The sequence below is a fragment of the Gadus chalcogrammus genome, chromosome 6 (genome assembly GCF_026213295.1).
Source record: "Gadus chalcogrammus isolate NIFS_2021 chromosome 6, NIFS_Gcha_1.0, whole genome shotgun sequence".
Lineage (NCBI taxonomy): Eukaryota > Metazoa > Chordata > Actinopteri > Gadiformes > Gadidae > Gadus > Gadus chalcogrammus.
Genome location: NC_079417.1, coordinates 5940917 through 5960126, shown reverse-complemented (window position 1 = coordinate 5960126; position 19210 = coordinate 5940917). Strand labels below are relative to the sequence as shown.

The following is a 19210-nucleotide window of genomic DNA, read 5'->3' as shown; positions in this document are numbered from 1 at the left end:
GTAGCCTGACCAAATGTTCACAGGAATGTTCTCATGTATGTAACCCACACCACAAAAACACCAACAGATGTCTCAGGTTCAATGTAATTTATTTCAGAGATTGGGATTTTGATGAGGAATAATTAAAACGGACAGTTTAAAAGTAGATTAGAATTCACAAAGCAGAAAATGAAACATTTCATTCAGATCCCACTGACCGAAGAGGCCTCCGATTCATTAAGTGGTCAGCTACAGAATAATTATAAAATAAAAAATAACACGAAAATGAAAGACATTCAAAGACTCGACACAATCAACAGAAATGTCAGTTAGAGAACCACTGACGCTTGTTCATTTCCAGTTCACTCCACTCGTCCTCCATCCCGAGGCACTGTTCTTTTGTCCTGAAGAGATACTCCTCTCACACACACAGGAACATTTTAAAAATCAAAACGTTCAAATTATAAAAACAAGACGATCCTCTGCCGGGCACGGCCTCAACTCAGCCAGTCCAGGTCCTCTGCGTCATCGTCGTCCTCGCCGAACAGCGGCGTGGGGGGCGGCCGGCCCTTCAGACTCTGAGGTTACACGGTGGAAGGAACCATGACACAGGGGCCCCCAAGAACGCACACAATAATTCACAAAGTGAAATGCAAAACACAATTCTAAGAAAGTAAAATAGTAAATACGCCGTTGCAGACGAAAAAAAAGCTATGGTGCTCAACAACGATACATTGCAACTTATACACATAACAAAACACAAGTTTGTAGCGGGGGGGGGGGTGGGGGTGCTGTGTGTAATCTGAGAGATCTACAGAGCTCTCCGGATCGTTCCCTTACCATCTCCTCCTCCTCCTCTTCCTCCTCCTCCTCCAGATGGTCGGGTGGTGGCTGCGATGGTTTGGCTGTTAGGGTGCTCTGGAAAAACTCCTCTTCATCTTCCTCCTCCTTCTCTTCCCGCTCCTCACCGAGACCGCCACACAGACTGAGAGGTGGTGGAGGTGCAGGGGTGTGCGTGTGCGTGTGCGTGGGACACGCGTGGGTATGGGCGCACGGTTGAGAGAGGAGGGGTGGAGAACCAATGAGAGGGAAGGAGGGGTGAGGGAAGGGTGAGAGTGACCAATGAGACAGAGGTATGAGATTATATATATATATATATATATATATATATAGACATATATATACATACATACATACACACACATGTATATATGTACAAGGGAGGGATGGACAGCGTAAAATTATGTGAGCCTTAATTATTGCAAGATAGGCATGCATTGTAAGAGGGAGGGGGACAAAAGATGTTCAAACTCAAAGTCCTACCTCGTGCCGTCCCGCTGGGAATTGGGCGGGGGTGGGGGGTGCTTGGGTGGGCCGGTCCGTTCCTCGATCGTCACGGTGACGGCACCCACGGGCTCCTCTGTGTCCATGCTGGCTCCGCCTCCTCCCAGCAGGGGGGCGGGTGCCATGACCTCGCTCTCTAGGGGGTCGACCCCGGAGCTCCCTTCAGGCGCTGAAGAGCCGGCGGGCTCCTGCGTATACCGGGAGGCGGGGCTTGGATCCAGATCAGCGGCGGTTGTTGTCGAGCGTCCTCTCTCCGGCTCCCCCTGGGTCGTGATCACATCCTGTCTGTCTGCAGGGGCGCTGGTCAAGGGGTCCGCTGTCGGCTCCGCCTCAGACGCCTTGGGCTCCGCCTCAGAAACCTTTGGCTCCGCCTCAGACGCTGCCGATGGCTCTGCCTCAGACGCCTTGGGCTGCGCCTCAGACGCCCCCGTTGCCCCTACCTCAGACGCACCCGGCACCCCCTCAGAGGCCGTCGGCTCCGCCTCCGACGCCGCCGGCGGCTCCTCCTCCTCCTCTTCCCCCACGAACGTCGCCGGGCTCAGAGCGACTTCCGTCTCCACGGCGACGACCGCCTCCACCGACTCTACTGACTCCTCCTTTGCTTGCGTTCCTGCAAGTCCGTTCTGCACCACCCGCGCCTGCCCTTCTTCTGCGTCCTCCGTTTCTTTCTCGCCGTTGACCAGCGGAGCGGCGTCTCTCTGCCTCACATCACGTTCATTGTCCGCCATCGTCTCCTCTTCTTCCTCTTCTTCCTCCTCCTCCTCCTCCTCGTCTTCCTCTTCCTGCGGTTCACGTTTAACCGTCTGTGTGTCCGAGCCGCTGAGGAGCTGGAGAGTCACGTTCTGGAAACGAAATCACACAGCGATACACGTTTTACTGTACTGTGATTTTCTTTCAGATGCAGGCCAATAAAGAGCAGGTGGGGCGAGGACGTCTTGCTCAACGATGCCTACAGGTTAGGCAGCCGATATTTGGGGATCGAACCCGGTAACAATTAGCCGTCCAATATTTTAACACAGGTACAAAAATACAAAGTAAAAACAAAAACGTAATGATACTATACATTCTAACTAACGCTCACTTGGAAATCTGTTTTGAGTTGTATCCTTGGGACGAGTCTTTAAACTCTGTAATGAGTGAATTTAAGAGCGTGGTACCTTGATGGTGGAAACGATGAGGCCCAGTACGACCTGGCCGGAGTAGGACTGCTCCACCTGGAACTGACCCCTCAAGGACTGGAAGACCCCGTTCATCACCCGCTTCACCTAGACATCAACACACACAGGGTCAACCCTCGGTTCATCACTCAATAACAGTGACGAACGATAAAATTACACATGTGTTTGTGTGACTGTGTGTGTGCATTTGCCGGTCTATGTGTGTGCGTGTTCCTTTAAACCCACACCAGACACCACGAGGTTATTATGTACAATAACAAGCTTATTATGGTCCATCTAAAATGGCAGAATGAATTAGGTCCGCCTGACCAAGTCCCGGCTACATTTTAGCCTTCTGTGTGTTTTTAGAATGGAGAACATATGTGCTCCGAATGAATCATTCATTAAAATGCGATTCACAATGCAAAAGAAAAAACGAGAGAGAGAGAAAAAACGAGAGAGAGAGAGAGAGAGAGAGAGAGAGAGAGAGAGAGAGAGAGAGAGAGAGAGAGAGAGAGAGAGAGAGAGACGAGAGAGAGAGAGAGAGAGGAGAGAGAGAGAGAGAGAGAGAGAGAGAGAGAGAGAGGAGAGAGAGAGAGAGAGAGAGAGAGGAGAGAGAGAGAGAGAGAGAGAGAGAGAGAGAGAGAGAGAGCGCGCCGACCTCTCCTGCTGTATCCACCGCGGCCTGCTCCTCCATCTTCCCCTCCAGCTCAGAGACTCTCCCCTGGAGCCCCTCCCTCGCCGCCGCAGACCGCTGCTCCAACGCTGCGTACTGACCCCCGGCACCACAACACACAGCACTGTCACATCGTTCACCAGTACCGTACCCCTGTCCTGGTCCCCAGCTGTTACGGTAGGAGTTACCACGCCCGTCCCTTTTTCAACGGGCCGTAACCGGGTTACCTAAGAGGCCATGTCAATGCGATCATTGGTAGGCTTATGAATATAACCATGGTTACTCTGCCTTACCAGCTTACCCTGTGCATGTAAAACATACTCTATAAAAAGGGCTTCAACAGAGCAGGAGAACGGGCCAAAGTCGGAAATCGACCACAGGTTAAAAGCAACCTCCTTTTAGGGCAGGACAAAATGGCAAACTGTTTTAACTATGTTGAAACAGGAGATAGGTCGATTATGTAGACATTAGATGTAGTTTGGGGGGTTGTGATAAAAGGTGTGTGTCTCTCTAGATAGCTGATGTAGCATTTGGGGTTGTGATAAAAGGTGCGTGTTGAGAAGGCGCGGCTACCTTCTCCTGCAGGAGCTGCAGAGCCTGGCTGTGGTCCTGATGCTGTGAGTCCATCTGCTCTGCGTCTCTGGCCTGCTTCAACGATGCTAGCTGGGGAGCCGGCAGACAGGGAGGGGCCGGGTCGACAGGGAGACGGATTAAAATGTGTTCTGTACAACCAGTTAGTAAGGGCTGTGGGAGTTACATTTAATTTCACAATGAAATCATCGGCAGATGGAAGCAGAATATTCAAACAAACTGGTGATGAAACCTGATTTATAATTACATTTACGCAGCGATCCTCGCCTCAGAAATGTTGTGTCTCAACTGACGAATCACATATAAAACACTAATCTAGTATCTAGCAGTCCTATTATGTTATTGCAGAACTTCTCGTGGGGGAGACGGCAAAGAGCCTGGTCAGGAAAGCAGAAACTGAAAGGGGTGGAGTTACACATTGGTGTCTGTTGAGTTACGGAGATATCTTACAGAAAAAAGGTCATTTGAGCGAGTTGACGTAGCTTTCGGAAGGGGATTTTAAGTGTATTTCTACATTTTAATAAGTGTATTTCTACATTTTAATAAGTGTATTTCTACAGTAGTCAGTCTAAGGGGTGTTTTCAAAACATTACATTTTTTTATTTGAAAAACCTTTTCATATTTTACTACTGCCGGCCGAGTTTGTGTCCACCAATTACGTGCTTGCAGAAACCGCCTCCAGCTATTTGCCAAAGGAAATACGAATCGAAAGAACGTCAGATAACCCCTTTAACCCTGTTCTGAGAATCCTAGTTTAGATAGGGTCTGAGTCGTGAGACTATTCAATCATCTATCAATGGCTGCTCATGAATCCCTCCCTGCTGGGATCAGTACCTTGTCCTGTAGCTGGCCCACCCTATGCTGCAGAGCCTCTCTCTGCTCCGACACCTCCGACACCTCCCGTCTGTGCTGCTCCCTGCTGGCAGCAGCCGCCTTCTCACTCCTACCCCGCCACTCCTCCTCCAGCTCCGCCTGCAGCTGGGACAGCTGACACACACACAAATACATATATTTATACATATACACACACACACATATACATATTTATACACATACACACATAAATATACACACATATTCACACACACACATAAATATTCAGACACACACACACACACACACACACACACTGTAGATCGATGAGGCTGGATACTACAGTAACACCTACAGGCCTCCTTAACGTGTACACACACGTCTTCCAACCATAAAAGTACATGAACCGATGAGTGAATCCAGAAAGGAAATCGCTGCACCGTGAACCAGTTCCACCATGCAGTAGGGGCGGTGTGGGAGGTCATGTGACGACCTGTTCCACCGTGGGGTGGAGCCAGTGGTCACGCGACTTCCTGTTCCACCGTGAGATGGAGCCGGTGGGGCTGGTCATGTGACTACCTGTTCCACCGTGCAGCAGAGCCGGTGGTCATGTGACTACCTGTTCCACCGTGCAGCAGAGCCGGTGGTCATGTGACTACCTGTTCCACCGTGAGATGGAGCCGGTTGGGCTGGTCATGTGACTACCTGCTCCACTGTGCAGCAGAGCCGGTGGTCATGTGACTACCTGTTCCACCGTGAGATGGAGCCGGTGGGGCTGGTCACGTGACTACCTGCTCCACTGTGCAGCAGAGCCGGTGGTCCCTGTTCTACTGTACAGTCGGTGATGGTGGACATGTGACCAGGTCATGTGACACTGACTACCTGTTCCGAGGCTGCTCCGTCGTGGCTGCTCCTGGCCTTGCGGAGCTGCGCCCTCAGGCCGTCCACCTCCTCCTGGCTGCTCCTCCGCACCTCCTCCACCTCCTCGTCCCGCCGCAGCCGCTCTGCCTGCCACTTCCTCTTCCTGTCCGCCAGCGTCTGAGGAGGGGGAGGGGGCACACAGACAGGGTGACTAAGGCCCAATCCCATTTCTACCCCTTACCCCTTCCCCTTACCCCTCCCCCTTGTTTTGAAGAGGTAAGGGGAAGGGGGAAGGGGAAGGGGAAGGGGAAGAGGTAAAGGGTAGAAATGGGATTGGGCCTAAGGGCCTGTACCCTCTATTATGATATGACGGCAGATATAGAATATACGATGATGATATAGTATTTGATAATGGCTAGGATGATGATCCTATATGATCATATCATTTAAGAATGAAGCCCCTTTATCCTACGTTATGATAAGATATTGATATAGTTCTAAGTATAATGATTCTATATTCATGCAATTTAATGGTTTATGTATTTTGTTTTATGCAAGTGTTCTCTTTTGTTATGCAATGTCAATATCACCGAGGGAATAATACAGATAGCTGTACTTTATTCTGCCCTATATGATGATACAATATAGGGCAGAACCAGGATGCGGATGAAGATAGCGATGAGGACGCCCACCTTCTCCAGGTTCTCCTTGTCACTCCTAGCATCCTGCAGCTCCTCCTTGACCTCTCCCAGTGCCTGCTCCATCTCCTTACGTCTCTGCTTCTCCGCACGGTACTGAGTCTGGAGCGAGGCTACGCTCTCCTTCAGCTCTGGTGGGGGGGGGGGGATATGGCACAATGTTAAAGTCCTGATCCTTCTAGCACACCTAGCCTAACAAGCATACTAGCACAAATGGTCCACCAGCACAGCAATCCTAGAAGCATAGCCAGCTTAGATGCGCAGCTAGGCTAGCTGCACAGCTAGTCGAGTTGGTTATGGTGTAACTGTTATGGTGTAACTTCCAGACAAATATAAATGTTGGGGGCCACTTATGGAATAACTAGCAGTGCTATAGGTCACATACGCACACAACAGTATGACATAACACCGAAAAATAATGACATATTAACCCATATGGTAAGTAGGCTACATAGACTGTTGTTGTGTATTTGTTTCGTAAATTTTTAATACTGTTTACTTAACAGTATTTTTTATGTTTTTAGTGAATGTTGAACTTGGAGAGCAAATGGTTGCCGAAGTCAAATTCCTTGTTTGTTTAAGCAAACCTGGCCAATAAAGCTGATTCTGATTCTGATTCTGAACAATTCGTTGACTGAAGGAGACTGTCTGACTGTATCTGGACTAGTCCGTGGTCTGATGACCTCATCAGCTCTTGTCTCGTGAGTGTGATTTTAAACACATAGCTCTGTGTTTTGTGTCACTGGACAGCCAAAAGCCTTCAGGACATATAAGTGACCTGATGAGACTCACAAGGTAGTGAGGTCAGCACGATCGTGTGATACAATCATCTGCTTACACTGACGGCTACAAAACAACCAGGTGGACCAATGCAATGCAAGCTTTCTTCCCCATGCAACTCATCAAAGTAAAAATAGTCTTCAGAAAATCTCTTAATCTAAGTAAAATAGTGGGAGATCAGGAGATGGACAGCTGACCAAGAGATATACAAGGACTGATAGAGGCACAGCCAAGTGGATAGATGGACTGACCGACGGGATGCTTGAGCAACAGAATGAGGGACATACGAGACTACTGAGAGGACCAGCCAGCCCAACAAGACAGGGAGAGTCCGACAATCAAAGAGAGAGACAGACAGACAGACAGACAGACAGACACAACTGTCAGCCAGGCAGACAGTTGGCGAGAAAGACGGAGAGACAGACAGACAGAACAAGAGACATGCGAAAAAAGCGAGAGAGACTGAGACGACCAGCCAACCGAAAAGACAAGAGTGACGGAGTGACAGCTCGACAGACAGGCCTGCCAACCTTCCAGCTGGATCTCCATGGCACTGATGCGCTCCCCTTGGCCGACCCCCTCCTGCAGGGCAGCAGACAGTTTGATCTGCAGGTCCGTCGCCCTCTGCTGGCTGGAGGCCGCGTCCAGCTGGAGCTGAGCCGCACGGGTAACGGAGGACGCTAGGTCCTCGGTGAGCCGCACCTGTAGGGGGCAGGGCAGGAGGGAGAGAGGGAGGGATGGGGGGGGGGGTGGAGCAGCTCTTACAGCAACAGTCCTGCATCTGAACATGACACGGGAGACGACAGAGACACAACGCCGGCCCCTCTGTGAGAAAGGTGATGATGGTACTAGAGTGAGGCTAGCCTGATGCTAATTGTGATGCTAGCGCTACATGGCTCAGGGAGAGCTACTGTGATGGGATGGGAGGAGGACTAGCAGGATGAGCAATGTGGGGGGGGCGGGTCAAAAGAAGGATGGGGTAAGGGTGGAAGGAGAGATGGAAGAAAATAATGAGAAAGGAGAGGAAGAGGGAGAGAAAGAGAAAGGCGAGTTGGGTTAAAAGTCCCGTGAGCAGTTGAACCACGATAGTTCGAGAAGTAGAGATATAGGGAAAGGGAAATAGGGAGATTGAGAGAAAAAAATAGAGAAATAAAGATAGGGAGAGATCGAGAGAAAGTAAGATCGCTCAAGAGAGAGAAAGAAAGATATAGAGATAAGAGATAAAAAAGAGAGGGGGATAGAGCTAGAGAGAGATATAGTTGGAGAATGAGAGCGGTTGACAGATTGAGGAAACCAGTCTCACCTGGCAAGGACTTAGGTCTTGAAGTAGAGCATGCTGGGAAGACAGCGCCGTTAGCGACGGACAGCAGTCACCCAGGGAGGGTTCAGAAAGCATAAGCAGGTTAAACGTTTAGTGTGAAGAGCTTTAGAAAGTTACAGAGGAACACCCTCCCATTGCTCCTCCTCCTCCTATCCAATATCGGAGAGCTGGGACATACTTCAATACCGGCCACTCAGATGGTGTTGTGCAATCGTGAAGAAGGCCAGCTATTCATCTGGGGGTGAACTTGAATCGTCGTTTGGGTCTAACAGTGGGACATTCCATTCGGATGATGGGGATGCTAAATGAGTGATACTAGAGCATTGATTGGCTTCTTGAAGGTAAAGTCTATACGTTATACAATAATTTGCTTGTCTTCTGTGTGAAATGTTGAATATTTTGCTTTCAATTAATGTCCTTATTGTTCCTTTTTGTAATGGCAGCTCGAAAGATGCATGATCTGAGCCCCCGATTTTTAGAAGTCTATCTTTAGGTCATTAAGCAAGATGCCCTAACCCTATCTGCTCATTAATGACATCAATCAATACAAATATATTGACAGAAATTTGTTTTCTTAAGAGTCTTAAATCACTAAATACTCAGAGTAAATAATAATTGGGATGTTGTGTTCTTCAATATCAATCCCAAACATCATACCAATAGACAACAACGTCTAGCTCTCTTGAACAAGGACACGGTGACCGCCAAGTCATGTGACGTCACCATGGACCAATGAGCACACACCTTGTCTTTCTCCGCCTCCAGAAGGCGCGTGTGGCTCTGTTGGCTGGATGTCTGCAGGGAGTCGCTCCTCTGCTCCATCAGAAGGTTGCTTTGCTCCACGTGTCTAAACAAGAGCGTTGCAGACACATCCACAATCAGAGTCTATCTGACACATTCGCATTTTCACTCGTCCTTTCAATCTCTAGTGTCCATAGGCTTCCTGTAAACATCCCAGAGCAAGACGCCCACTAGCCGCTCGCTGCTCCTGAATGACATGTACCTGAATTCACTCTTAATCTCTGGTCTCTAAATATGGTTTTGTATGATGCATCGTTAGGTGAAAAAATACAGCATCGACTTCAACTATACAAATGTGGAATATAGGTGTAATGTTTTCAACAGCTCACCTCTGGTTCTGGTTGATGAGGTCCCCGATCTTCCGGTTCTGCTCCTCAATGCGGGAGCTCTTCTCAAACACCTCCTTCTTCAAACACTCGTTTTCCTGCAACAAGACAAAACGTACATCACAAAACATGGACCGATAAAGACCAGTAAAGACTTGTAAAGCATGATAAACAACACTCAAGAGGAGTAAAGACCGGTTAAAGAGTAGCAAAGACCATTAAAGAACGGCATAGAACTGTAAAGACCAGCAGGTACACACTGCTACCGTTTGATGCAGCATGCAACAGAATGCTAATAGAGTGTGCTACAAAATGCGACGGAAGGTTGGGATACAGAATACAAGGTAGGGATGCAGCAGGGCACCTGAACGAGCCTCTGGATGCTGTGCATGATCATGGAGGTTTCCATTGAGGCGTTGGAGAGGCCCGTTGACACACCACCCTGCCGACTGAGCTCCTCCATCTGGCACAGGGAGAGCATTAACATCAAACTCACTTTCTGTTCACTGCTTTTTTACGGTTCATGTTACGTGTTCGTGCTTTAATAAAGAACTGATTGAAACCTTTGAGCTCAGCTGGTCAACTTTATCGGCAACTTTACCGACGGCCAATCTGATCTCAGTGCTGTGCTGCCGGGCCTCTGTCATCAGGAAGGAAGTGACATCACCAGAGCCTAGGGAGGGTGAAAATAAAAATATAATTTCCTTATTCTTTCCTCTGCATGCAGTCCCTCCTTTGGGCACTAGATAATCTAGTGGTTAAGGTGTTCAGGGCCAAAGCTCGCGCACGCGCGCACGCACACGCACACACACACACACACACACACACACACACACACACACACACACACACACACACACACACACACACACACACACACACACACATCTCCGAAATAATTAAATAGCAAAGAGTAGTACTAAATAAAACAAGACTTAAATGACCATTGTCTGTTCATCATTTACTTAGAAAGGGGGCATGTACCACTCTTCTGGTCCATCCTGGGACAGAACAGGACAGCAGGACTTACCCATGTAGGAGACAGTCTGGGCGGGGTACCCGGGACCCATGGGGCCCAAGGGCTGGAGCTGTGCGGACGCCACTGCAGTTTGGCTGCCGTACGAGTAGGGCTTCACAGGGCAAGAAGAGGTCAGAGGAACACCGCATGAATATACCGCTTTTTGGATGGTAGAGCAAAAGTAGAAGAGAATAAAGTAAGGCAAGCAAACTGTTCCCTTATATTTGACAGTAGAGTGCCGTAAAAGTCGGGTGGAGTAGAGTAAATCTTAAACCCTGACAATACCATCAAAGACAGAACACATATTTACCAACACACGCACACACAAATACACACACAGTGAGTGAGGCAGGGACGGAGGGAGTGAGAGGGAGGGAGTGGGTGTGGTACCTGGAAGGCGAGCCCTGAGCCTGGTATCCCAGCATGCTGCGGGGCGACGGGCATTAAGGCAGTATGCTGCACCATGTGAGGATGAGGATGCACTGGTGATGGGGGGAAAATAACACACACACACACACACACGTCAAACACACACATACGATTGCAACCGTTACAGTGCAGTCAGTGATGGGGTCATCCATAGAGGTTAAAGTCTATTAACTATGGCACACGGCAAAATGAATGGATTTGAACATTTGATAAGTTAAGAACATTTTGAAAGTTGGTGAGTTTCATAGTGCGTGTGCGTGCATACGTGTGTGCGTGTCCTGAGGACCAGACCTTGTGTGGCGGGGGGTGGGTTGGAGGTGATCTGAACGGGAGCCGATACTTCTCCTCTCTCCTTCCCCCTGGAAACACTGGAGTCCTGGAAGGGAGAACACATTTGATTGTCGTTTCAGGATTGTCCTATGTAAAGCACTATGAATGGCCTTGTGTTAGAACAGTGCTGTATTAATAAACTAACCTTGCCTAACACATCACTCCCTCTCTCACTGTTTCAGAGCACTTGTCTGTCTTAGCATGTCCGTAACAAGGCACAAAATCCCATACAAAAAAAATATAAACATTTTATAAAAATAATGTACACTTCAGATTATAAAATCTTTGTCAATTCATGTCGGCCCGACTCCAGTATCGCGCTCCGCTCTGACTCCAGAAGGTCTGTTAATAGAAGCCTTTCTCTCCACACCTCCAGCTCTGAGTCACTGGATTCTGGCTGCCCGGACCCCCCCGCTAGGAACGGCAACATGGGCTGGCCCATTTTGGCCATGCGAGAAATGAGCTTCGCTTTGGCCGTGTCAGGATTCTGCAAGACACAAAAGAAACAGAAAATGGTGAATGAGCAATATTTGTAACACCACTATTCACACAGTGTGTGTGTGTGTGTGTGTGTGTGTGTGTGTGTGTGTGTGTGTGTGTGTGTGTGTGTGTGTGTGTGTGTGTGTGTGTGTGTGTGTGTGTGTATATATATATATATATGTATATGTGTGTGTGTGTGTGTGTGTGTGTGTGTGTGTGTGTGTGTGTGTGTGTGTGTGTGTGTGTGTGTGTGTGTGTGTGTGTGTGTATGTGTATGTGTATGTGTGTGTGTGTGTGTATATATATATATATATATATATCTCTTACCGCCAGCTGTTCACTGAGGGAGTTGGACTTGGCACGCAGGGGATGTTCTCTAAATAAAATAAAATAAAAATTAAATTACTTAGTGTGAAATTGGCTATTAATTACTATTTAATAATTGAATAGACACTTCCAGCGAATTCAGATACATGTCAGAAAAGTTAAGTAATGCAAGTTAAATGTAAGTTAATAATAGGGTGTCATACACCATCATACCCAAATAATTCCAACCCACGTTCCCTCTCACACATACTTTAGTTACTAAAACCAAACAACACTTTCCACTACACCAAAACACAGAAATAATCCCCGGACATAAGAGTAAGCCGTTAGCTCTCGGACGCTAGCTCTCAGACGCTAGCTCTCGGGCTGCAGTCCGCCCTCCCCCTTACCCAGGTCTCCCTGGGCCGGAGCTGGTTGTGGGGGCCAGGCTATCGGGGGTCAGGTTCTCCATACTGGGGGCTGGTGAAGGGGTCAGCGAGGGGGCGGGGGAGGGGGCAGCACTCGTCAGGTCCGACCCGCTGTCCCTGGCTAGCTTAACCTGGGGACCAAGAGAACCGTTGCTCAAACACACATGGCCATTCTTTATACACTTGTTTTGGTAAAACAATTAGAAATCTAAAGAAACGTTACTTTACCGGAATACATGCGATGCAAGTTATGTTAATGTGGTTTTGCTATCATTTCATTGACATCAACCCTAAATCACCTCAAACTTACTTACCTGCTGGTAATCAACACTAATTACACAATAAGTAAACATAAATAAGAATGAATCAACATTTCTAGCAGGTTAACATGAGTACTGCTTGATAGTGGATCGTATTTACGCACCCGTCGAAGCTCCACCTCGAACACCAATGTGCTGTCAGCGGGGATGCGACCAGCCAATCCCTTGGAGCCATAGGCCAAAGTGGGCGGGATCACCATTAGGCGACGCCCACTCTTCTTCATCCCCACCATGCCCTCATCCCAACCCTGAGGATGAAAGACAAAGAGCGGAAGAAAGAAAGAAAGTAAAACAGTTAACGTCAACAAATAAGAACGACATAAGCCAACAGCGTGAATGGCGGGATGCCGAGGTAAACGTGAGGGACTCACTTTGATCACCTTCCCGGATCCCAGCTTCATCCTCAGCAGCTTGTCCTTGTTCACGTTTGAGTCAAACACCTGCGCCACAGACACACCTCACTGTGATTGGCTGATAGGGGGTCAATGTGATGTTGATTGTACTTCATCATAAAACCTAATTTTTATATACATTTATATATTTAAACATTTATCCCAGGAGCGTGAGTAGAAAGAGAATGTGAATGACATGTAGCATCGAACCTGCGGTCACTACAGATTCCACATACTGGGTCAGTTCTGGGTGGAGGTGCTAGTGGGAACCTACCCGACCCAGGGCGTGGTTCTGGGTGGAGGTGCTAGTCGAACCTACCTGACCCAGGGCGTGGTTCTGGAGCAGCCAGCCGGTGTAGGCCACCTCAAGGGAGTCTCCCGCCTCCACCGCAGGGCCCTCCCCCAGGCCCAGCTCCTGCACTACCACCCCCTCCAGGGTGGGGGCACTGTTCACCTTGGCCAGACACACCTACAGCAACATCATAAGGATCAATACAAATGGTAATAATAATAATAAAGCTTCTGGCTTTCTTCTTGATGAAGACTTCTGGGATGCATGTCGAATCTCGTGACTCTTCTCATGGAAATGCTTTCATTGAAACATCGACTCTACGCTTGTTTTGAGTTTGTGTTCGACTGAAACCTTTTCCAAAGACCCAGATCTTACAAATTGTGTTGCATAGCAGAGCACAGAAGCATGTAATTGAGATGGGATGGGATATTGAGTTCCAATTAACTATTAGACCTGCAGCTTTTAGCCATACTCAAATCACCTTTTGAGATTAATCCATATCTTTCAAGACTATCTAATAATGTCCTTCAACTAGCCGTGTAGGTCATCCATGAGAACGTACCTCCTTACAGAAGTCGGACGCTATTTTCTCTGTATCGAACATCAGCGACCAGTTGGTACGCTGGTCGTCGTAGAACGTGCAGTAGTTGTTTGGCTGGACCTGAGAAGAGGGATTTGGAGGAAGAAGTAGAGAAAGAAAGACATGGAGAGAGGGAGAAAGAGCCATAGATAGATATTTAGAGAGAGGGAGAGAGAGATAGATGGAGAAGGGTAGGGTGTAGGAAATAGAGGAGGAAGAAAAAAAAATGGGGGAGGGATAGATCAAGAAGGAGAAAGAGATTTTATTGTTGCGTTGATGTATTGAGCGTATTGCATCGTCGTCGATACCCTGAAATCCACACCACTGTTCCTTGGTTTGGCGTGGGAGTAGGATAATGTATTGGATTTTTTACACCAGAACTCACCGTAAAGACGAAACTTGCATGGATGGTGGCTGCGGCCACCTGCTTCTGCTGGCTCAGGTACAGCAGGAGTTTGTGCTGCAGGGGAGAGTTCAATACAGAGAGAGAACGAGAGAGATTTACCATACACAGAGAGAGAGAGAGAGCTTTACAACATGTTAATGAAGACCGGCTGAGGATCGGAAAGGCCCGAGTCTGAGTGGACATCTCACCTCTTTCGATGAGAGATTCCCCAGGACAGCAGCTCCCAGTTTGCCCTGGTTTGCGTACTGTCCATTTATGCTGGGAAGGAGATTACAAGGGATATTCATACGGTTTCTCTGTTCACTTACTGGTAGTTCATACTGGGAAAGACCATACAAATATATATAGAGTTCCTATTAGAGCTGTCAGTTAAACGCGTTATTAACGGCGTTAACGCAAACCAATTTTAACGGCGTTAAAAAATGTATCGCGCGATTAACGCAATTATTATATTAAAAAAAAATAAAAAATAAAACAAAGAAGCAGTAGCCTGACTGCTATGTTCAAATGAAATTTGTTCAAAGCAGTCGTTTAATTGCACTATAGGCTCTTTTTTTGTATCGTCCTGTTTTGATCAGTATATGCCAATGTTGTTATCAATAAAAAATCATTTGCACAAGGCAAGCCGATGCACTTCACCATGTTGATAAGAGAATTAAATGAGAAGAATTATGGGACAAAAAAAATCAAGGGATATTTAGCATAGAAAAAAATAATTTGTGATTAATTGCGATTAATCGTGAGTTAATTATGACATTAATGCGATTAATCACGATTAAATATTTTAATCGCTTGACAGCTCTAGTTCCTATATTTATGCCTGTGAATACTGGTCAAGACAGAGAATATTTCCGGGGAAAACGGAATACAAGGGATATTGACATGTTTTCTCTTGTTATGAACGGTTTGTTAAAATTTGCATCACAAGGATGCATGAGATTCACTACGACTAAAGAACCTTAAGAGTTCCTATTCTGAACTTCATTCACGCTGCTTCTTAATTAATCACTGCAGTTTTATTCTCATCTCTCCAATAACATTCAACTGTTTTAATTTTACACATTGGACCCGTGATCCGTGTTCTACAGACATAACGGAGGGTTCTCAGAAAGACCGGCGGCTTACTATCTGAAGGCTTGGACTGCCGTGGCGAGCAGGACCGCCGGCGCACCCGGGGGCGGAGCCTGTTTCTGGCCTGCCAGACCTGGAGAAGCAGAAGGAGGGGCTCCCCTTCAGTTGGTTTTTTAACAACGACAAAACAAGCAACGGAACTGTCCCATTTCTGGTCCACATTGCCTCTGAATCCGAGATCATTTTGGTGCCACTGTTACTGAAAAGACTCATCTTGGATCAGCGCCCAGTGAATACGGATTCTAGTGTTACGTTTTGAGGAATTTCATTTAAGGGCTGGATTTAAATATACATTTCTCTCAATCCATTTCTCGGTTTTGTACCGATTTGGAAGCCTGGAATTCCAAACGTATATTTGCCATTAGTGACGTATTAATGTGCACCATGGCCATAGCTAGCCATGGAACTAGACCAATTTCATGTTTCATTTGCTCTGCAGATAAGGTCTGGCTCGCCTCCCATACAAAATGAGACAGACCGACCAATCACACCCGGGAGGCGGGATAAATATGATGATGGTGAAGAGGAACACCGTAGAGGCATGTTCCCCAACAAAGACAGCTGACGTAGAACACGCTGTTTATTACACTATCGAGACAGGACTAAACTAAATGGATGATATATTTCCCTTAAAGAAGAACCAACGACTGCACGTAAAGCTTTTGTTGAGAAGAAAGATGTCTTTGCTGCTAGAATGTTGTCTGTTTACAAAAGTACTCAGCGCTGCGCCCCCCGTTTCGTTGCTTTGATTGGTCGTGGGCCTTGCGTCCAGAGGTATTTTGGCCTGCGCCCCATGAAAATAAATGGAGAAGATCCACACTAATTTCAGTTTACAATTCGTCTGGCGATGTAGGGCTAGGCTTTATCCAACTATGAGGTCCCGAGTTTCGGATCTCAGTCCTTATCTCCACCATCATCAGAGCTTATTTCCTATGAGGGGACATTACTAACAGTGTAACGGTGCTCTTGCCCATGGTGGACTCGCTTCCATTGGCCTCTTCGTTACGGATTAAGCTGTGCTTGTGGAATGTGAATTTGAGTACATAGATTTCATCCCAATCTATTTCCACATTCATGGGCCATTAGTGGACTGAAATAGGATATTTTCATAGCAATGCAAACATCATCACAAGATCCTGCTTCACCACGTGTGAGGGTTAGCTTAACAACAATAACAAATATTTTAATTTGGCACAGAGTGATTAGGCCTTCAGTTTAAGTCTTATTTAAAGTATAGTAGCACATCAAATTATCCATTCTAGAATGTAAGCATGTCTTTATTTTTGTAGTGTGTATGTTTCACGCACGCCAAAAGGTTGTGTTTGTCATATTGATTATTGCTCCTTAAATGCAGTAAGACTGTGGATGTGGTGGTTGTGGATGTGATGGTTTTGGATGTGGTGGTGGTTATTGTTGTGGATGTGGTGGTTGTGGAGGCAGTTCTGACTGTGTAGTTGTGGTGGTTGTGGTTGTGGATGTGCTTCTGGTGTTGTAGTTGTGGTGGTGGTGACTGTGGGTGTTGTAGTTGTAGTGGTTGTGGATGTGGTTCTGGTGGTGTAGTCGTGGTGCTGTTTACCTGCTCCAGAGTTCTTCTTGGGCTGCTTGGGAGCAGTGTACTGGAAGGACTCGTTGCCCTGGCTGGACGCCTGGTCCAGTCCGAACAGGGAGGCCAGCTTGGCCCTGTGGAGCCCAGACAACAACGATAAGAACTCAGCACATACTCTCCCATCTCAAGAACCCCATTTGTCCCTGAGTGACAGGTGTTCTCCATGGTTATCCTCACTCCCAGTGCCTTGAGAAAACTACAGCCCCAAACCTGGATGGCTATAGTCATTTGTCTCAAGTACGAGCCTCCAATTCCTGGGGTCGTCGGTTCAAGTCCTGCTAACTGTTCAGTCTCGAAACAGGAAACCCTCCTGTTATACTGCAAGCCGAGAAAGACTTCCAAAGTGGACGAACCAATTGTGCTAAATTCATATGTACAACACAGAAACATTCATTATGAACCCAGTCCCATACAAGCTAACAGTGAATCACACTCGTTTGAAAAGCAGCTCACTCAAATCCTCAATTTGGATTTCAAATCTCCTGTTTTTCAACCCTCGGCATTTCCTAACACCCTCTAATCTTGCACGGAAGTCGAACAGTTACAGCTGTCGCTATAGCAGTAATAAGCTATGGTACAGTAGTCGACCACAATAACCACTTTCATTCACCAGTGCTGCAGAAAACCCTACTTCAACTGTACCTCCTCCACTGCAATGGTCGGTAACACAGACCAAAAACAATTGTAATGGCAACGCTATGCCTGTTAGTCACGCAACCCTCATGAAGGAAATGCATGGAGTCCTGAAGGCATAAATAACAGCTGGCGTCGAAGAGAACTTGACCGTATTATACCAACCCCTGGAACTCCCTCCACAAGTATTCATCGATGTCTCCCACCACAGACATGGTGAATGCATGCAGGCCTTGGTCGCCAACAGAGAAGAACTGGGAGGTGGAGGAGGAGGATGAAGACCCGTCTGCTTGCATGGGTGAGCCCTCCATTCAAGACCTTTCTAGCCGAACACCCTCTGTCCGACAGAGGGGTGAGCGTCCCCGCCTGTTGTGCTCCAGTGAAGCTCACACCTCGATGGAAGATTGAACAGCATGACACAGCATGGAGAACCAGGCGTGGCACTGAGGTATCTCCTCTCACAAAACACGGACCAGTGCAGAGTGAAGCTGGGCTTCCCTCTCTCCCTCTGCCTCCTCTTCCTAACCAGGAGCATGTGACCCTAGCAGCCCTCACACTCCTCCTCCAACTACAGCCCTTACCAGGCCTATAACTCCATTCAGGGGGATGTGTGTGTGAGAGAGAGAGAGAGAGAGAGAGAGAGAGAGAGAGAGAGAGAGATGCAATACTAGTGACAGTCCGATAACGTTGTCAAGCCATAACCGAAGATTTTATACTTTGTTGGCAAGAGCTGTCAGTCCAATATCTGTGACTTTAGGTTTGGAGCCCTGAATCAGTCATGGCACCTAGGCGGCCCACAGAAAGTTTGCTTCTCAAATCAACTCATTCAAGGACTTGAAAATCAGAATACATTAAATATTGACAAGAGGTTTCTCTATGTAGGCCTACCCTACCTTTACAGGTCTAAGTAAAGGTTTCTTGCAAAGTTCAGGCTGTGTCTGACGTAGTGTGTAGTAGTTGGAAACATGTGACAAATGATTTCTGTCGAAGCAAGCGTAGCAGAGGTAACGTTCATTACGTTATACGTTGTTGTATCGATCATTGGTATTAATCAAGAGCTGGGGACGCCGTAACCAATCCCTGTTCTGGTCCTAAGTCCATATCAACTTTGGAAATATCCAAGCTCTGAGGGTTTGTTGTCTGAGGTGGAAAACTTACCCCCCCGAAGGAGACAGGAAATCTCCATCCTCTTCGTCGGCGCCACCAAACATGTTAAATGTGTGTTAATACTCGTTCGTATTTATTAAAACATAAAAACGAATGGATATACCAGCGCAGGGTGTCTAGTTTTTGTTGATGTTTACGATAACCTGGTGGCTTTTCTTTCCAAACACTGAAAAAAGTGCAATCAGCTTCCTGGTTGTGGGGAATCAGCTGACTGACCACCTGACCGGGCGTGATTTCGGAGACATGCCTCTAGAGGGCGCCAGAGTGATGCAAACCTACCGCTAGCAACACATGCTAAACCGCATCAACCGGTAGGATTTCTGAGATCATTTCAGAGACATGCCT

At 47.3% G+C, this 19210-nt stretch overlaps 1 protein-coding gene across 1 annotated transcript; it reads right to left on the bottom strand.

Annotated features, from left to right (window-relative positions):
• Positions 1-49: 49 nt before the first annotated feature.
• fkbp15b (FKBP prolyl isomerase family member 15b) lies at positions 50-19075 on the bottom strand. Its single transcript, XM_056592199.1, has 29 exons — positions 18857-19075; positions 17036-17139; positions 15454-15532; positions 14517-14586; positions 14308-14382; positions 13905-14003; positions 13370-13519; positions 13030-13098; positions 12763-12906; positions 12321-12469; positions 11932-11980; positions 11495-11611; positions 11086-11170; positions 10756-10847; positions 10378-10477; positions 9911-10020; positions 9712-9810; positions 9351-9445; positions 8965-9067; positions 7430-7601; positions 6114-6250; positions 5443-5598; positions 4582-4734; positions 3730-3819; positions 3142-3252; positions 2481-2588; positions 1303-2165; positions 820-964; positions 50-557 (listed from the first exon to the last, which is right to left on the bottom strand). The coding sequence occupies exons 1-29, from the start codon at positions 18907-18909 to the stop codon at positions 477-479; spliced, it is 3858 nt and encodes a 1285-aa protein (XP_056448174.1). The 5' UTR covers positions 18910-19075; the 3' UTR covers positions 50-476.
• Between the last annotated feature and the right edge of the window lie 135 nt (positions 19076-19210).